Source organism: Colius striatus, chromosome 11, assembly GCF_028858725.1.
Source record: "Colius striatus isolate bColStr4 chromosome 11, bColStr4.1.hap1, whole genome shotgun sequence".
Classification (NCBI taxonomy): Eukaryota; Metazoa; Chordata; class Aves; order Coliiformes; family Coliidae; genus Colius; species Colius striatus.
In genome coordinates this window covers 12986355-13005253 of record NC_084769.1, presented here as the reverse complement: position 1 = coordinate 13005253, position 18899 = coordinate 12986355, and the positions used below count along the sequence as shown (strand labels likewise).

Here is an 18899-nt window from a genome sequence, read left to right as displayed (position 1 = left end):
GCAGGTTAAGGGTAATAACTGCCAAGATGTGTGTTTCCACAGCTGGCACTGTCTGCTGATGCATTTATAGAGGAACTACAGAGCTATGACTCAAAGAGGCACAACAGGTACCATAAAGACACTTGCTCTCCTTCTTTTAATTTTGAGCAAACTGATGCTTGATAAAATAAGGACTTAGAGCAGCCAAAAGGAAAAAATAAAAGGAAATGATCACGAGGTAGAAAGACAAAAACTTTAAAGAAGTCAAAGAAATGGAAAAAAGTAATTAAAACAAAAAATAGGGCTGTCAAAAGAGCAGCAGAACTAACAAAAGACCAAAAACCACCACAAACCTCAGCAAAGAGAGAAGTAGTGTGGGATTCTTCTACCTTTACAAACTGGTATTCTTCTAGGTTTGCAAACTAGAAACAAAAAAACCACTCCACAGCAGCAAAACCTCACCATCACCGCCTCCAGCTATCAGTTCCACAATAAAAGCAAGCAGACTTCCATATGGGTGTGAATATGGGGCACAGATTTAGCTACATTTGAAACTACATTTCAACAGGAAATGTGAAAGCAAACCACAGTGAAATATTACACATACACACACACACAAATGCAGGAAACATTTCACAGGGAAAATATAAAGTGCAAAAGCAAGGCAGAACAGTCCTAGCTAAGAGATAATCTTGTGTTAGCCTGCTTGCTACAGAACATATTTATCTTGGTGGGTTGGGAAGATGCTCATCTAAACAGCAACCAATCAGATGATTTTCATTCTTAGGCTAGTGATAGGGAAATGTAGCAGATGAAGTCAAAGTAGGACAGAAACCCCAGAAAAGACAAAATGAAATTCTGGTCTGTAACAGGAGGAAAGAAACCAAGAGAACAGTTGGGAGAGCAAGTGAAGCAATGATGAAGACTTGTACAGCACGGAGAACAGAACAGGTTTAAATTCTCCATGGACATGATTAACTTGATACAGTGCAAAGGTAGGGCAAAGGTGGAATTGCTTCAAAAAGAGAACATGTCCTGAAGTGAAATATTATACCAAGAAATACCTGCTCATTAGAAAAAGATATTTGGGTAAATGTGCAAGAAAATGAAGCACCAAAGGACAGCAGGGTGATGGGCAGAAGACAGATGAGGGGCTGTGGGGAGATCCAAGCAAAGCCCAGAGGTGCTTGCAACCCTGGCAATGAGAAAGAAAATAATATATGCAGAGTCAGCTCTGATGGAGCACCAGGTGAGGGCTCAGTGAGAGCACTGACACTCCAGCCTGGGCCCTAGGCCAGCTTGGTGCCAGGAAGATGCCTCTTACTCTGCTCCCTCTTCAACCCAGCCTGGTGTCTTCCCACTTGCTGAAACAGAGCACTGAGGGCCACTGACTTCAGAAACACGTGCCCAGCACCATGAGCAGGGTTGGAATGGGGCTGTTGCTGTGCTGTGCCCAGTGGGACCCAGGCATGGGATGGAGCAAAGCTCAGGGAAGGGGTGGGAAAGCAGAGTTAGGACCTGGCAGCTTTCACCTTTGGGTTTTTTTGGTTTGGCTTTTCGGGCACTCACAGGTTGCTCCGTGTGTGTTGCAGGATAAGCGGTGTTTTCCTCACCAATTCTAGTACAGATGAACATCCCAGCCTTTGCCTTTTCTGTGAAGGAGACAATAGCTCTGGTGTCTAGAGGCAGAGCTGGGCTGTCTGCTTTTTCTGTGGGGTGACTTGGGGCCAGCTCTCTAGTTTCCCACGTGAGAATTCTTTCTTATTTCCCTGAAACAGAACTATTACCCACCTTCTCTGCACAATGCTTTGTACAACTCTGAGTTCTCCTTTAATCACCTAAACTCCTTCCCCCAATAAGTAGTTTTTCATTGCAGCCCTTGCAGCCCCTTCAAAAAAAACATTTTGTGTACTTCTAGCTGGAGCATTTAATTGCCTTTTAAAAAACTTGAATTACTGCATTTTCTGATGTACCACAACACTTTTTTTTTGTTGTCTCAACCATACATTTCTTGGTTATTCAGTCTCTCTGTTCTGCTGCTCACCACTTTAAGCCCAAACTGAAGTTCTCGCTGCTTTTCTTTAAGACTGACACATAGGGAAATCCCTCCCTGACCTCACGAAGATTTCTGCTTGCTCTGAGATGGGTTAGATGTCAGAGGTCTGCCTGTGCTGTTGAGAGCTCTGGCTGCTGAGCTGAGCAGAATCCCATGGTGTGTTAGATACTGCAGCGGGAGCAGAGAAAGGGAAAACCAAGCAGCTGTCTGCAGGAACTCAGTGATAATGGCAGCTGTGGACACAGACCTTTTTTAGACTTTCAGAAAGCAGGCAAGCAAAAGCAGGGGAGGAAAGGTTCTGAGCAGCAGACCACAGTGAGAGACAGCAAGCAGTAATGTTTTTAAAACCATTTTCCCCTACACTGGGACAATGTTTTTCAAGGCTGGTTAGGAGCATCCCTCTCAGATTTGATGTGCCTCTAAGACCAGCTCAGTTAGGCCCTTCCTTGCACCTCAGGTGGCTAGAGCTGCACCTGGGCCACAAGGCCAGGCAGCAAGGCAGCTGGCTGCTGCCTGTAACAGCATGGGTCCTGGTGTGCACCACCCCTCCTGTCTGGGGCAGGGTGAGAGGGAATGGCCTTGTTTGTAGGAGTCCAGTGTAGGAGGTGCTTGCTCTCTGTTAGGAGGGCAGATGTGTGGAGCCTCACGTGACTACCTTCAGGCAAGCTGAGATGTACTTTCTCATCTTTTTACCATTGGCTAGTGATATGGATATGGATTAAGAGCAAGATGGATTAAGAACAATTATGTTAGAAAGCAGGAAGGAAGAAAAAAGCTGGTGAGAAGCGGGACAGAGGAAGGAATGATCAATGATCGTGTACTTGTATAGCATCTCAGGTTTTTGTAGCGTTTTCATCTCTCCTATTTTTAATCATCAAAGAAGTTAGGCATCTATGTGTGTAGGCTTCTTTTATAGCCTGTGCTGAAGGACAGGATGGGATAAACGTTCCTGGAGGAGTGTAATTGTATAAGACAGGGAGGATGAATCACCTTGTAGAGGTGCCAGGTTCTTCCCACTGCTGGCAGACAGGATACTTGTCCCAGAGTGTGGGGTGGAATGTACTAGAACAGACACATTTTGCCCCATTTGCAATCTTTTAAAGAGTATTTGTGAAAACAGCCCAAGTGTTCCTAGAAATATTGAAGAAGTTTTCAACAACTAAAACAAAACACTAATGCTTTGGGTGAAAACTCACTAGTTCAGTGAGCACAAATCCACCAGCAGTCAGTCTGCTGCTCCATACTTACCACTCAGCCTTGCAACCAGCACACAGGTGACCAGGTCCAAATATTTATACAGAGTTCCTACATTTGTGTGAAACAACTTGAGCTTGTAACATTATGGATAAAGTTGTGTACAGCTGCAAACCCTAAAACTACTCAGCTTCGTATTTTAAGTTATATATCTAAATGTTATAGTCATTTGAATCAAGAACATATCACTAATGTATAACCAGAAGTTGTATTAAGACCTCTGTGGAAATTCAGTCCTCAGTTACTGGTCAAGTACAGGATGAAACCTTGTGAAAAGCCTTATAAAACCTAAAAGTCCCAGCTAACTACCTAAATTCGTAATGGAGATTCACCTCTGAACAATACAGTGAAAGGGCACAAAGGATGCAATCGAAGTCTGTATTGTGCCTTGGTACAATGCTACAGGAAGCAATTCTGCTTTAAAAGCCTTAAAAGGCTGCAGAAAAATGGCATGCAGCAAACAACGACCAGGAGGTGGCATTAGACACATGAAGTTTTTGATATTCACAGCTGCACTCACCCTACATGGAGTTGCTCTCCTGAATACCTAAGAACACCTTTGTCTATGTTTTTCAAGCCTTTATTGTTACAATATCTAATCCAAAACACTCTGTGTACCCCGTGAGGGACAGTGGAGATGCTCTGTATTATAACAAAATCAAGCTGGCTGCAAATTCTGCAGTCATTGTATTAATTCTCCATGAAGACTACTGCTAAGCATGTATCAAGATTGTTATTATTTAGGCATTCTCTCCCTTGTTAACAAAGGAGTTCTTCTTTCATTTCCTCTCCATCAAAAAGCAGCAGTCTCCAGCCACCTGCCCCATAAGCTTCTGGATGAGAAGCTGGCAAGCACCACCCAAAAGGCTCTGAAAAAAATGGATGAGGGCAATACCTGACTGCTCCATTATTGCCTCTACGTTACTTTTCCCAGAGAAATCCAAACAGTATCTCCTTCATGGCAATGCAGACAACTTGTATTACTGAGCTGGTTCTCAAGATCTGTATTCCTAGCAAGATTAATTTGTAATTGCTTTAAGCCTAATTAAAATTAAGATCGTATTAAAGGTTCACTACCACACTCGATCATTCCAAAGGAGATTATAAATTGCAGTGGTGTTGGGGATCATGGATAATGCAGTGCTGAATGGATCAGACATTTCATAGAATGGTAGGGGTTGGAAGGGACCTTCAGAGATCATCTAGTCCAACCCCCCTGCAGAAGCAGGTTCACCTTCATTCTTTATGCTTGAAATTATTGAATGCTGCAACCTTACAAAGAGCAGAATGGACAACTAATCCTTTGCTGTAAGAGCATGACCAGGAAATAATGTAGTGCAAACAATGAAGGTTCATCATGGACTCCCCCATTTGCAACTGTACCAGCAGAAGAGTACACTCTTCCCAGTTAATAGACATCATCTTCTTGTTGGAAACTACTATCCTGCTCCAGTCTGCCATTGCATCAGTTCACAGGAGCGCTCCCCATTCTGCCTCCTCAAAATCAGCTGGAGTAGCAAAAATGCATTCTTTAAATTGTTGAAGGCAGCTGCCTTTGCCAGCTTGGGCTAAGGGAACACTCACAGAAGTCACTGAGCTGGCAGCTCAGAAGAGGTGACAACATCTGGTAGGGGAACAGTGAAAAGGCTCTAGAGGTGGCAACTTCACTGTCTTAAGCAGTTGGAGCAATGAACATTGCAAAATGCCTTTGGAAAGGCCTGACAGTTTGAGATGCACAAGAGTGCATTACAAGGACATGCACTGCTGAACAAATGAAAGAGGGTAATTCAGAGTCCAAATACAGACCATGTTGATTAAATCGAGGAGGACACTACTTACAGCAGGAGAGTAGGAATTGAGATCTGAGCCTTACTCTCATACTGTTGTTGACTACCTGTGTGACTATAGGCCAGGCACTTATAATTGAACTTTCTTGGCAAAACAGGGTTAATAATAAATAAATTCACATCCTTCTAAAGCACCACAAAACCTTTGGACAGTGTGTGTGTGCTCTAAATGGAAGTATCATCGTGTTTACTTTATTATCAACCTGGGAGTCCTGGCATCCTGGGATGCATCGAGTGTGGCCAGCAGGTCAAGGGAGGTTCTGTTCCCCCTCTATTCTGCCCTGGTGAGGCCTCATCTGGAGTACTGTGTCCAGTTCTGGGCTCCCCAGCTCAAGAGGGACAGGAACTTCTGGAGAGAGTCCAGTGCAGGGCCACCAAGATGATCAGGGGACTGGAGCATCCTTCATATGAGGAAAGGCTGCAGGAACTGGGGCTGTTTAGTCTGGAGAAGACTGAGGGGGGATCTCATTAATATTTATAAATATCTAAGTGGTGGATGTCAGGAGGTTGGGGCATCCCTTTTTTCTATAGTATCTAGCAACAGGACCGGGGTAATGGGATGAAGCTGGAACACAAAAAGTTCCATTTGAATATAAGAAATAAATATTTCACTGTTGAGGTGAGGGAGCCCTGGCACAGGCTGCCCAGGGAGGGTCTGGAGGTTCCTTCTCTGGAGGTTTTCAAAACCTGCCTGGACACGTTCCTGTGTGACCTGATCTAGGTGGGCCTGCTTTAACAGGGGTACTGGACTGGATGATCTCTAAAGGTCCCTTCCAATCCTAACATTCTATGACTCTATGATCTACACGCTCATTAATCAAATAGATTTTACAGAACATACTGGTTTCAGAGTAGGCAGGTTGGAGTACCGTTCAAGAATGTTTTAAGGCAGACAAATGAGAAGTGATTGCAAGAACCGTGATGGAATTGGGCAGCTGACTGAACTAAGTCTCCAAATGTTTGCAGTTTTTGCACAAAAAAACCCACTAGTAAAATAACTGTGAGCAAAGAAAGTTTCCATGCTGAGAGAAATGAGTGCAGGCATGGTCAATTTGTTAAGATTTCCTAGCACTTAATTAGGCAGTTAAATAATTTACTAGAATCTTTCAAGTAACATAAAGCTTGTATGAGAGTGGTACCTGTCCTGGACTGAGTGTAACCACATGGGCTGTTGCGTTCTTAAACTCAGGAAAGCGTTTCAGATCAGGGTTGGGAACGTTGACTTTGCTGAATACGCTGGATTCTTCATAAGGGATCCTGGTGGGATAAAGGAAACTGGTGTCACCAGGTGGGAAGAGGTACCATCTTTTCCTGGAAACGGAGAGAAGATACAAATGTATTCAGTGCATGTCAGTTACAGCAAAGAACTAAAGGCAGCAGCAAGGTTTTCAATAAAACATAAATCTGCCTGGCTGTGAGAATCTCCTACGCAGTGAGAACACAGGCAGTGCTTACAGCCTGTCTCCTACAAGTGTTTTTAAAACATTCCACTTTTTAATTTTTTAACTGAAAAGATTTACAGCTTCTCACAAATTATTTTGGAAAGGCACAGTGTCGGTCATACCGAGCTGAGACATGCACCTTGTCCTCAGGAACTGATGTTTCATTTACATAGACCACGGCAAAAAGAGACAAAAAGAATATGCCAGAACTGGTGGTGCCAGTTTTATGGGTACTATAAATGAAATATCTTAGCAGGTACATATGTTATTTAGAAATAGGAGGTTTTTATGGCAGTACTTTAGGTGATGGAAATAACGAGGAAGGAATACACAAAAGGGAGAATTCATTACATTTAAGAGGTGCCAGACAATCTGTATGACGGTGACCCATGTGCTAAGCAATGGAAAGCAAAGGCAGTACTTTGCAGCACAGTCGGACAATTTGAACAGCTCTCTTCTTTGTTTCAGACTTCAGCACGATCTTTTCTTTTTGTCCCTTTCCTTGGTACTCAGTTCTTTTTGCCTTCTCCTTCTGGTTGTCAGTTCTAAGTCACAGATTTGAAAATGGGAGAAAAGCAGCCAAATGGCATAAAACCAGAACAGACAAGAAGAGCAGGATAGCCAGAACTGCAGAGATCGGCACAGATGGAAGTGCCATCGGCCGCTGACATTTCTTGGTAACTACCACAGCTGCTGCTGGATACAAGCACAAAAACCAGTTCTCCTCTAACTCAAGCCTTATTGCAACTTTATTTTGCCCTCCAAACTAGAGCTTCTGAAGGGGCAGAGAATAACTAGGTTAGGAGGCTCATCGGTTGATCCTGCAGGCTTATGACAAGGCAATATCATGAAGCAAAAAAACTAAGAAGCGCAAGGGATGCCAGGAGGAAATTCAAGATAGCAACAAAGGGCTGAAGAGTCGTCCCTGGCTTGCCTGCAAAGGCAAATCTATTTAAGTTTAGCATAATCTTATATTCTGTTACAAAGCCTGTCTTGTTTGTGTGTCTCAAAAGGGAATCTTTCCGCTCTGAAGCAGCACAGGATTCACTCGCTTGTGCAAGTTTGCAATGTATTTATAGGCTTTGCTCTAAAGAGGAAAACAACTTTTGTCTTTTCAGGCCGTGCAAAGGCTCTAGGCTGCTTCTTTCCCTGAGAAGTGCAAGGGTTTTGTTCCAAGAGAGGAGGAGGGGGAAGTGTTCTGGGAAGGTAGGCAAAATTGCTACATGATGCTGGAAATCTGGCTCGAGTTCAACACCTGAAGGTAGAGATCAAAGAGGCAGGGCAGGTTACCAGGTCTGCTAGACTACTGTGCTTTATTTAGGTGTACCCTTAGAAGATATTTAGGCATATAAGTTGGATGGTTTTCAATGAGACTTCTGGCTTCTGAATACTCTTAAGTGTCTGGACTTCAACAAATAATGCTTACTGACGTGATGCAAAGTTTACAGGATGGGCTGCAACAAAGTGCAGTGCTGAGGAGGGATTCCAGAGTGTGTCTGATGCACATTCACCCAAGGATCTCAAGGCTGTTTATAAACATGAGTGAAAACCTGCTTGAGAGCTAAACAGAGTCTTATCCTTCTTACAGAGAAGATGATGAGAAATTAATTTGCCTGAGGCTTTAAAGCCAGTCAACCTGTGGCACTGCCCAGTACAGAAGCCAGTTTGTCTGGCTCCAAATCCTGCACCATGATTTTACTGGTCTATAAAATGTCAGAGTAATTAATCACATTAAAATCCCACTGGCAAATTATTCCTTCCACTAAATATTATCAAACCTAAAAAAATAATGCATGCAACTTGTTTTGTCATTCTAGCATAACCCTAGCAATAATAGATAACAAAAAGCCCCTGAGGCCAATATTCAAGGAAAGGAGGGAAAAAAAAAAGAAGAGGGGGAAAAAGGAGAGAGAGAGAGCATGCAAATAGGCAGAAAGATATAGCAACAAATCACATGCTCCAAAATTAGTCTGGAGCCTCAAGTGTCCCTTTCAACTTTGCTCACAGCTGGCTGCTCCCATCCTGATGTTCCCCTTTCAAATTAATTCCAGCAGGCTATTAGAGGCTCTTGCACAGAGGACGTCCTACAAGTCTAAAGTAGTTTATTTCTGGGCTTTTTATTTTTAACTCTTTATCTCCTAATTCCAAATTTGTAAATTCATAACTGCAAGAAGATTAAAATGTTTATTACTGAACCACATAACCCATGGAGCAGGAAAGATCTTCCCCAAACAGAGGAAAATAAAACTGCGTTACTTCAATCCCCCAGTCAAACTCCAATCCCCTGCAGTTCTGCTATGTCCTATAGAACAGTTATGATGCTCATCAAACCTCGAGAGCTCAGAAATCTAAAATAATCATGGCCTAGAATTAATACTCCAGAGTCCAGAACTAAATTTACAGCACAGCATAACTTGCTTCTGTATTTGTTGTATGTGTATGCGCTTGTTACCTTCCTTGTACTTGCACCACTAAGTTGCAGCCATAGGAGTCCAAATGGCAGGGGGTGTTTGCTCCTTCAGAACCAATCCACAGGGTGCTCTCTTTTCCACTTCTTCCAGGAAAACCAAAGTCAGACCATCTGATATCCTGCAGAAATGGAAAGGTTATGTATGTTACTTGTTGAACTGATTCACATCCTACCCGCAGTTCTCTGAGTCTCTTGACTGCTCAGTTGCTCTGTATCCACTGCAGCTGCTGCTCCTTGGTGGGGTTCCTACATGCATGGCCTGTGCCCCTTTCCTCTAAAATTGTCCTCTCTAGTAGCTTTTCTTCTACTCACTTTCTTGTTTCTCTGTCTGACTACACAGCCTCCCAGATCTCTGTCTCACCCCACTCTTTCATATCAAGCCAGTTACCTGTTTGCTCCAGAGAAGGACTGCCAACTGCTTTGTGGCCACACCTGGCTTCCCTTCCTTCATTTCAAACACACTTTTTTACCCTTTTCCCCACTCTTAAGCATCTACCCAAGCTCAGGACTTCTTTAAAAAAAACCTGATAAATGTCATTTAGAAAGAGAATGAAAGGAAGAAAGAAAATATCGGTATTCCCTTTTCAAACCAAATTGATGGTCTATGTGGCATATTTGCTCTCTTTGCTCCTTGCTGACCTTCCTCCATGTATTCTGGAAACATAGACTTTCCCTCATTTCTGACTCAGTGGTAAGCTGGGTTTCTTGTTATTTAATAGATAGGTTCTTCTCCCACCTTTGCAAGTGCATAGGCAGTGAACTTAAAGCACTTTGATTATATGGCAAGAAAGGGCAGAATAGGTATGTATGTGTTATCAACATTATCCTGGAGCTTTCCAGTCCACTGATCCTTCCACAAGCAATTCCTTGGCGATGACAGCTGGAATGAGGGATAGTGATGTGTTCTGCAGATAGTTCAAGTGTTTGTCAGGATTGCTCTGTATAGCTTGGATAAAGCTTTGCCATGTTTCTGTAGCTCACCCTGTCACCTGCAGGGTTTGATCATCTGTTTATTGGAAGGCACTTGAAGTATACTGGCCAGAGACACTGGTGCCTTTTGGCTGGAGCCCCAGACTGAGCCTTAGGAATCAGAGATTCAGTTCTTGTCTTCCTGATGGTCTCAGGAAAATCACTTAATCTATGAGCTTTATTTTTCCCATCTTGAAAAGTAAGATAACAGTGTTTGTTACATTTCAATAAGCACTTCAGGGTCGTTCACATCACCTAACTTTAGGAACCTAATTTAAGCTTGGCTCCTGCTTTGTCAAAGCTCTCTCAATCACACCTTGGAAAAGTCTCTCTCTTTCTGCTGTCTATAGAGAGAAAATAGGAGTCTGCCCTCCTAATTTAGGTATGTAAGGTAGCTGCTTGCAGAGAGGTGGATGACTATCCTTTTTTAAGATCCATGGACGAGGAAAACCGCAGCAAGACATTATTATAAGGATGACTTCACCATGGCTCTGTATCAGGAAACCCTCAAAATGAGCGATAGCCTTCCCAAAAATTAGATGTTGCTACAGATTTTACATTTCAGAGTTATTGATTTTAAAGATACCATTTGGAAGAAAAAAAAAAAAAGAGAAGAAAAGCTGAAGTGTAATATAAACATTTGTCAAAGGCAGCAAAAAATCAGAAAGAAAAAAGTTGCTCCTATGGATTTCAGCAGCCATAAAATTTAAAATCCAATACGACTATTTCGGGGATAAAGATAAGCGTAACACCATCTCTGCACTTTAATCTCACACCTAAATAGTTTTTGTATTTTGTTACAATTTAAGTGGAAAGAAAGCACACACAATCAATACTAGATTTAAAAGAACTTTTTGAAAATGCTGCAGCTGTAGTAAATAGTTAAGTAATTATGGGTAAAATAGTTTTTAACCAATGAACTGAAAAGGAACTTGGGATTACCGAGATCTTGTCACAGTGGGCTCCTTCTCTACAATAAAAAGTCACTGTAAGAAGAAATGCACTAAAAGGTGTTCCAACCATAACAGATGGCACATTACTTGTGAATTATATTTATTCCATTTGCTGCTTATAATGAAGATAATCTCTACCCGTATGCCACTTTAAAAGGTCTCATTTCTATTTAAACTTCATGCATATATCTTGCTTCTGATTTATACCTCAAAATCTGTAATGAAATATCAGCTGAACAAAAAAATGTAAGTTGCTAGATACTGCTCATAGATTAGAATAATGGAATCATTACCTTAGCCCACACAACTGTAAATGATAAACAGTGCAATCTAAATTTCAAACAACTTCTAAATGGCCCTATTAATCATTATAAATAACAGTGCACTTGGCCTTCTTCTCCCCTTCAAATCACCTTATGTAAATCTAAATAAAATCTAAAAAGAAAAAAAAAGGGGTTATCATCAAATTCACACGAGGAAGGATGCGAATTTCTACAAAGACCTCTTCTCGCTGGTATGAATTGTGTAGCGGTGTTTTGAAAGCCACGTGAGCCTGGAACTGATGCATTTCACTCCCATGCCTGTGAAACTGGCAGATGACACACGCCATATTTGCTTGCATAACACCATTGATTTTTTTTTCCCTCCCAGATTCTGCTTTAAAAAAAACCAACACAACTGCACAGCACAACCATTACGTGTGTCTGTTCTAAAAACTGCAGAACAATCTGTTGCTTGTTATAGGTCAGGTGAAGAGGTCGTGGCGTGACACCTGCACAGAGACACAATTCCTGGAGCCTCAATTTTGTTCTTCAATGGAGGGAAGGGGAAGAAGGAGGAAGGAAAAGGGTTGTTTCTGCCAAGTGTTTTTTTTATTGACCGCATGAAGCAGCAGGCTACTCGGATCTTCTGAGCTGCTATTATCTTGTGCCATAAAACATCAGGAAACGCTGTCTGTTGAGGCTAAAACAGAGAAGACCAAGACCACAAAGACTTTCCACAGATAGAGGAAGTCACTCAGAGATCTGGGGAAACCAGAAACATCCCTGGAGGTACCAACTTAGTTGAAACAACACAATGCAGTTGTCAGTGTCATACAGTCCAAGTATATGTGATCCTGGTTGTGTTCCAGTGTGCTTAGGAAGGGAGAGGGGAAAGAAAGGTAAGATGGTCTCTATGCCCAAACTTTACCTTCCAAACCACAGAACAACAGGGAAGGAGACACTCTGAAAAAAAGACTGAGTACTGAAAAATACTAATTTTACTGATACTAAAACCCAAAATACATTTAAGGAGCATGGGAAATTCTGAGGATATAATTATTGGAAGGGGCTTATCAGTTTGTACTCACTGTCATCCCACTGACACAGTGTTTGCAGGGAATTATGGTTTCACCTTCACATTCCAAAGTATAGAAATTAATAAGGCTTCACTTTACTATTCTTTCTTTATATCTTTTGAAAAAATATTCCTTTTGTATAGCTGTCCTCAGTTTTGTTCTCTGACAGTTTGCAAGGAGAATGTAGATGAATCAATACATTGAAATAGGAGATAGACATGGAGAAAGTGAAAGAAAATACCTCAGTTAGGTGTCCCAATACCTGCTTTTGAAAATCATCATAGCTTATGTTCTTCCATGGACAGGTTGCTTCCTGTATTTTACTGCCTCCACAGACAATCAAGGTACAAGAATCCTGCAAACTCAGAATCTTTTCTTCTCACAAACAGATGATGTGAATATGTTAAGGGAAGGAACTGTGCTATGAGAAAATGAGCCACAAGGCAAAACACAGAGAGAAACCGTGTTACAGCTGCGTTGCTACAAGTGAATTCATGCCATCAAATCCTCTCTCCAGAGTGGAGCTGTTAATTTAGGTGCCTTTTGAGTACAAGGTGGATCTAGGACAGCAGCAGGGTCTCAGGTTTGCAGCATGCCAGGCCTGCTGGCACCTGTCATCTCCACATCCTCTTCCCACCTCATTCTCATACCTTCAGCAGAGGTGCAGGGAAGGTGTTCAGCTGCAGAGGCCACACACGTGGCTCAGTGCCCCCCACAACCAGCTCAGTCACAAAATAACACTGGGCAAAATGGGAAGGGGAGTGCAGCCACTGTGGCAGTTGGTTTTGTCACTTGTGTTGTTTTTAAGCATGTAACAGGAGGCAGAACTTTAGATGGCTACCACTTGGTACTAGCTTCCCTGTTAGCCTGATGGCCAGTAGCTTTCATTTCAAAGCTTGAAATAGCTAAAGGGGCAGAGAGGGGATGGCAGTAGAGGTTTCAGAACCTACACTAGGTAATTTGCAATTATTAAACTAGGAAGAAATAATGTAAATGTTTTACCTGGAAAATTTCTGGCTTATCTTCAAATATCTTGGCAATGTATTTGTAGTCAGCGTAAGCCCAGTATCTGGAGTGCTCGTAACAACTGAATGGTCCAGAGAGACAAGAAGGCTGCCCACAACTCCAAGCCAAAAACTCTTCAAGTGTAGCTTTCACATAGCTACACCTGGTTTCAAACTGGGGAACTAAAATCAACAAAAGAAAAGCCAAGTATTGCAGGAGCACCAAAACAGCATAAATAACACTCAGTTTTTCTCTCTCAGCTCTGGTTAAATGCAACATGAGACATGAAGGAGGACTAGGTGGCTTGACTCTGGTTCTCATCATCTAACTTATTAAAGTCTGAGGCTATTGGTTTTTCATTAAGGTTTAAGTGAACAGCTGTTACTTCAAACTTGCTGTGAGGTAAAAGCACACCAATAGTTGCTGTTGTTCATATGCAAGGCATCCTTCAACACAGCAACTCAATATGCCCAAGTTCCCTGAACAACTGAGAGCTTCATCTTTCCTTCATCTTCCTCCTTAAGTGTGAGCTGCAAATATACACACAACTATTTGTGTACTCTTTACTTTGTCTCCGTGAATTTTTGTAGCTGAACATGTTCATCTTTCCCTAAAGCAATAACCAAATCAGCACTATAATGCATGTGAAGCAAATTATGGAGCCACATGTGTGCCAATGATCCATCAAAAATGCTGTGTGCCCTGATTTTTCACATGGAACTGACAAAAGCAGGTTGTGGTGTTCCTTGGCAGACAGAAAGAGTATTTACCAGCAGTGTTTTGCTCACATCATGCTTTGGTCAGGCTGACTGATAAAGCCTTTCAGCTCTTGGTTGGGTTACTTGGAAGGCCTACAAGATAACCCACATCACAGCATACTTTAATTGTGGTTAATCAGAGATCTTCATTTCCCACAGCCCCTATTTGTGCCAGCTTCAAAGAGACTTATCCAATGTTAAAAAAATATAAAGCACTGTACTATACTACTGTGAAAAAAATTACTGCAGCCTGCATGAATGACAGTGACAGAGCTGCAATTTAACCTTGTGTAACTCACATTAAGCTGCTCAGAAATGGGATCCTTTCACTGTTGTGCAGGAGCAGCTCTTCATTCTCTACCACTCTCATTTTGTTATCACAGCAATTCCCATAGAGTCTCACACATTTGTTCTCACTCCCTTTAGGTGGGACAACAGCTTTTACAAACCTTTATCACTATCATTTTGCCATTTTCCATTGTAGTAGCCTAGGTACCGGCTTTCTTTCCCCTCACTATCAAATTCATTACCTAAAAATGTAAGCTAAGAGTCACTATTCAGCGATCCATCACATGGGTCTGTGTAATAGAAGGGCTTCCTACCTAAGAACTGCATACAAGACATATGAATCACCTGCAATAACAACCCCTCCTTATATCTGATTCCCTGTCTGTGTTGCAGTCCCATGCTCCCTACTGATCCCCACTCATTAATACAATGCTCATCATTTTGCCAAAAGATGGCTTGATGGAAAATTTAGATAAAAGAAATAAGCACTACTGCAGGTGGCTCAATACCTGTATTATTTTGATGAGAACAAAGAGTGCTCAGGACAATGCCTATTTTCCATGATAACTCAAGAGCAAGTGTTTCAAAGGCAAGAAATATGCTTTTTCTAGAACACACTAGATCTCACTCTCAGCTACACTTTAGAAAATCCAACTATGCAAGGTAAGACTATCTTCTGGGATACAGTCTCCTCAGAGCAGGGTTCTTGGTTTAATTTATAACTAGTTATACTTTATAACTTGTTCAGTACCATGGGTGCTCATGGAAAAATAAATAGTAATAAAAAGTGTCTGGGCAATCTAGACATTGCTTAGATGGATTTGTAGACTGCAACTAGGTGAAAATGTTAGCAATGGGCAGCTGAAAGCATCAATGCTATTGAGCAGTTTGCTAATACCTAATGACTAAAAGCTGAAGGTGTTTTGTAATTTGTAAATTATAGATTAAGACACTTTAAGTCTAAAGTAAGCTACCAGTGCTGTCTGATGACATGGTACCTGGAGGCATGACAGTCCTCTGCTCTTCTATCTAATGCCACAGAAACTGGAAGGATGGAGAGGGAAGTGCTTTTTGGAGGAAGCAGCTCCCCTCCTTAGCTAAGGTTTGGTCCCAACAGATGCCAAATTCTGTTCTACTCAGAAAGATAGTGTTTGCAACATATACAAAAGGAAAGGAAGAAAAAAAAAGGACAGTAGCCTTAGAAAATACTATAAAGCTCCAGCAAGAACACAAGTGAAATGTCTCCTTCATTTCTTTAAACTTAAAAGAAAACCAAATGTCTATTCACAGTATCTAGGGAATTAAAATTATTTAAATGAATAATCCGAGCAAGGAATAGCCATTTAATGCTGTAACAAAGCACAGGCACACTCACAAAGCAACAAATTGGCCATCCACATCCAACTGCAATAACTACCTCAAACCTCAGCTTTATATGACATTTATTCAGCTTACAGTATTTGTACTATATTCTTTGTATATTTTTGTACTGTATTTTCAGCCTTCTATTCAGTTGATGGGTCTATAGCCACCTTTGTAGTCCTCCTCTACATCAAATCTCAGAGGCTTGAATTCTTTTGCCATGCTTAGTGGTAAAACCTCTTGGGCAGATGTTCAAGCTGAAGCCCTTTTCTATCTACCTCTATATCTGACAGCACCAGCTCTATCCATAATCTCTAAGAGAAATTTCCTCCAGAGATCTTGTGATTCGTAACTCATCAGCATGACCACCTCTTGCTCTCTCCAGCTTCTTCACAATGAACTCATTGTTTATTTATTATACTACACAATCAAAGAAAATGGTCAAATCAAGTAGTGTCTGTGCACAGAAGTCAGTTTTGTGTAAGCTTTCTTCTTCTCCCTATTTGTATTTGCTGGCACGCTTTAGGTAGCCATCACATAGGTGGTCTACAATGCTGCATTTTCTCTGTCAGAAACTCAACTTCTGTAGCTGCTGCCCACCCTTTATCCCACTTCAGAAAACCGAATCTTTTAGTGTGGCTTGAACTATGTGGGTAGGGATTTCAAGACTAATAGAACCTTCATCGTTCTTGTAATGAACACTTGTACTCTCTCTGGAGGTATTTTATCTCTGTTAATGTTTAATCCTCTGAGTATATTTTTCCCCCTTAGTATGGACACATACTGTTTAACTCCTGTAACCAGACAGAATACTATCAAACACACAAACTTAGGTAGGTACAAATAATTCACACCAACAATACTGCTAGCTCCCATGTTTTCCATGTTTCAAATGTGCCCTCCACTTCCATATGCCTCAAGAAATTCCAAACTACCAAGAAAAGCAAATATAAAATCCAATCAGCTCCAACCAAGATGCCCCATTTGCAGTTCTTACATTTTTATATTAAGGAATCTTCAATTTGGGAATTCCCACCCAGGCTGCAGCTATGGCACTAAAAATGAGAAGCTGTCACAGTACGAGTTCTCACATCATTTTGGATCTTCCAGATGAATGTAGAAGCTTAAATAATCACAGAAACTCTGAAGCAGCCATATCTGAGTGACACTAAAAATGCACCACCCACAAGCAGCAGAACAGTTTCTTGTACAAGTTCTCAACTCAGTAGCAGGAGTAGTACTGTCTAATCTTTAGGTCACTCATCTATTGTACCCATGGGAGGTTGCACGTTCCTGTTGCTTTCTCTAATCACATCACTGCTTCCATTTCATCTGAGATATTAACATGAACAATGATAAGAAAGAGGTCCTTACTGAAAAACAACGTTAAGCATGAATGAGTGAGATCAACCATCTTCCAAATGACAGTGGCACATGAAACACATTATTTCAGACTCTGAGACAGCTTGGCTAATGGCTTCACTAATATATCCTTGCAGTGCAAATTTTTTATAGCATCACAGGTCTCATTCAGTTACAATATAACCCCCAAAGCCTCTACTCATCTTCTTGAAGACATTTCTAGCTCACATTAGCAAATAATGGAGGTCCCTGGAGACAAACTGATTGCTGCCTAGGGATCAATGCCTTTAGGAAAAAGCAAAATAGAGATATATGCAACTCCAAGACAAGAATTTAAGTTTAAATTCACTCTATATCCCTAGTGACTACAAGTTATTTTTAAGTGATTACTCTTCTCTACTTGGTTGGTAGCATTAATCCATCACTTAGCTACATAACACTCCATCAATCCCATCGGAAGCTTTCCCAGTTGACATGCTCATTTGGCTCTCAAAAAGTGCCTACTAATTAGTGGAGACTAGGATCAAAACTATCCTTTCACCTGGTAAGCCCTGTGTATTACAACTGAGATATATTAACAAGGTACCAAGGAAAATGTTGTATATACACAACATCTTTGCTACTGCCAATGAGATACCTTCTACATATAGTGCAAGAACTGCCTGATACCTCATTTAACTATAGAGATCTTACTGTTAAGATGTGTAACAACGTGTTAATTCTACACCTCAGTTATCCCATCTGTAGAAAGCGAATAAATTACATCTCTTCTCCCAGGAATGGCATAGGAATCATTAATCTATGCTGGTAAAATGTTTTGAAATCCTAACATGCCAAAATATTTTCCCTCTAACACTTCTGTTTCATCGTTGCTCTTGCAAAAAATGAACATGAAATAATATGGTCACGATGCTGTGAAGAAAGCAAATTTCACACTGTGTTGTTAAGTAAGATGATGTGATGTAATCCTACCAGTTCCATAGGAACAAGCAGATCTTCACCTGGAGCCTTTGTGCAGAGCCTACCTTCCAAGAAAGAGGTAGTCCAGCTGAAGAAGGTTACAAGAATACAGAAAGAACAGCTAGATGGAGTCTAAAAACACATGACTTATATTGAACATTTTTCATTAACTGTGTCCATCTGGCCTAAGGAAACAGAGTGAAGGGAGACAAGATATTTTAGGCAAAAGGGATAAAGTGCACAGCAAAATGTGTTTTGGTACATGGTGGTGAGGGCAAAGGATGTACAGGGCATGAATAAATCAATGCATAGCCTCTGAAGTGGCTAGCAGATTGCCACCTTGGAGCAAGCTTCCTCTGTCTTGCCTCTTTGGTTTGAAACTCTGTCCATGGATAGACTGACAAGTATTGTGTGGCAACTGATAGAATTAAAGTTGTACTATTTAGTATCAAGTGGAAAAATTGTCTTTCTCCCATGGCACATTCCCAGATGTTTGAGATAATTTGGAGGGTTAGCGGTGAAATTATTGTACTAGTATCAAGTGACTTTCTTAATGCTTTATACTTCTGCTGCGTCTTTCATCACAGGATCTTTAAATACTGAAAACCACCAGTCTTACAAAATCTCTGGAGGAAGGTGAGAACTATCACCATTTTACAGATTAAAAACCCCAGATAGACTGGCTAATTCTTTAATGCATTCAGGTTTGTTGATATGGAAGCTTGGCTCACATGAACAACTGAATCATGTATAAAAACAGGACCAAACACAAACACTACAAAGCAAGGAAAGAAAATTAAGATCCTCAATTCTTATACGTTAGTGTTACCCACCAGACTTCATACTAAGAATAAA

General features: G+C 41.2%; 1 protein-coding gene across 2 annotated transcripts in view; it reads right to left on the bottom strand.

The window, feature by feature from the left end:
• HSPBAP1 (HSPB1 associated protein 1) overlaps window positions 1–18899 on the bottom strand; it is a 36769-nt gene that overhangs the window by 5665 nt on the left and 12205 nt on the right. For both annotated transcript variants that reach the window (XM_062004861.1, XM_062004862.1), the window contains 3 exons: window positions 13312–13496; window positions 9031–9167; window positions 6276–6447 (listed from right to left, as the gene is read on the bottom strand). In XM_062004861.1, the coding sequence (XP_061860845.1) occupies window positions 6276–6447; window positions 9031–9167; window positions 13312–13496 (494 nt within the window). The remainder of the gene's footprint in view (window positions 1–6275; window positions 6448–9030; window positions 9168–13311; window positions 13497–18899) is intronic.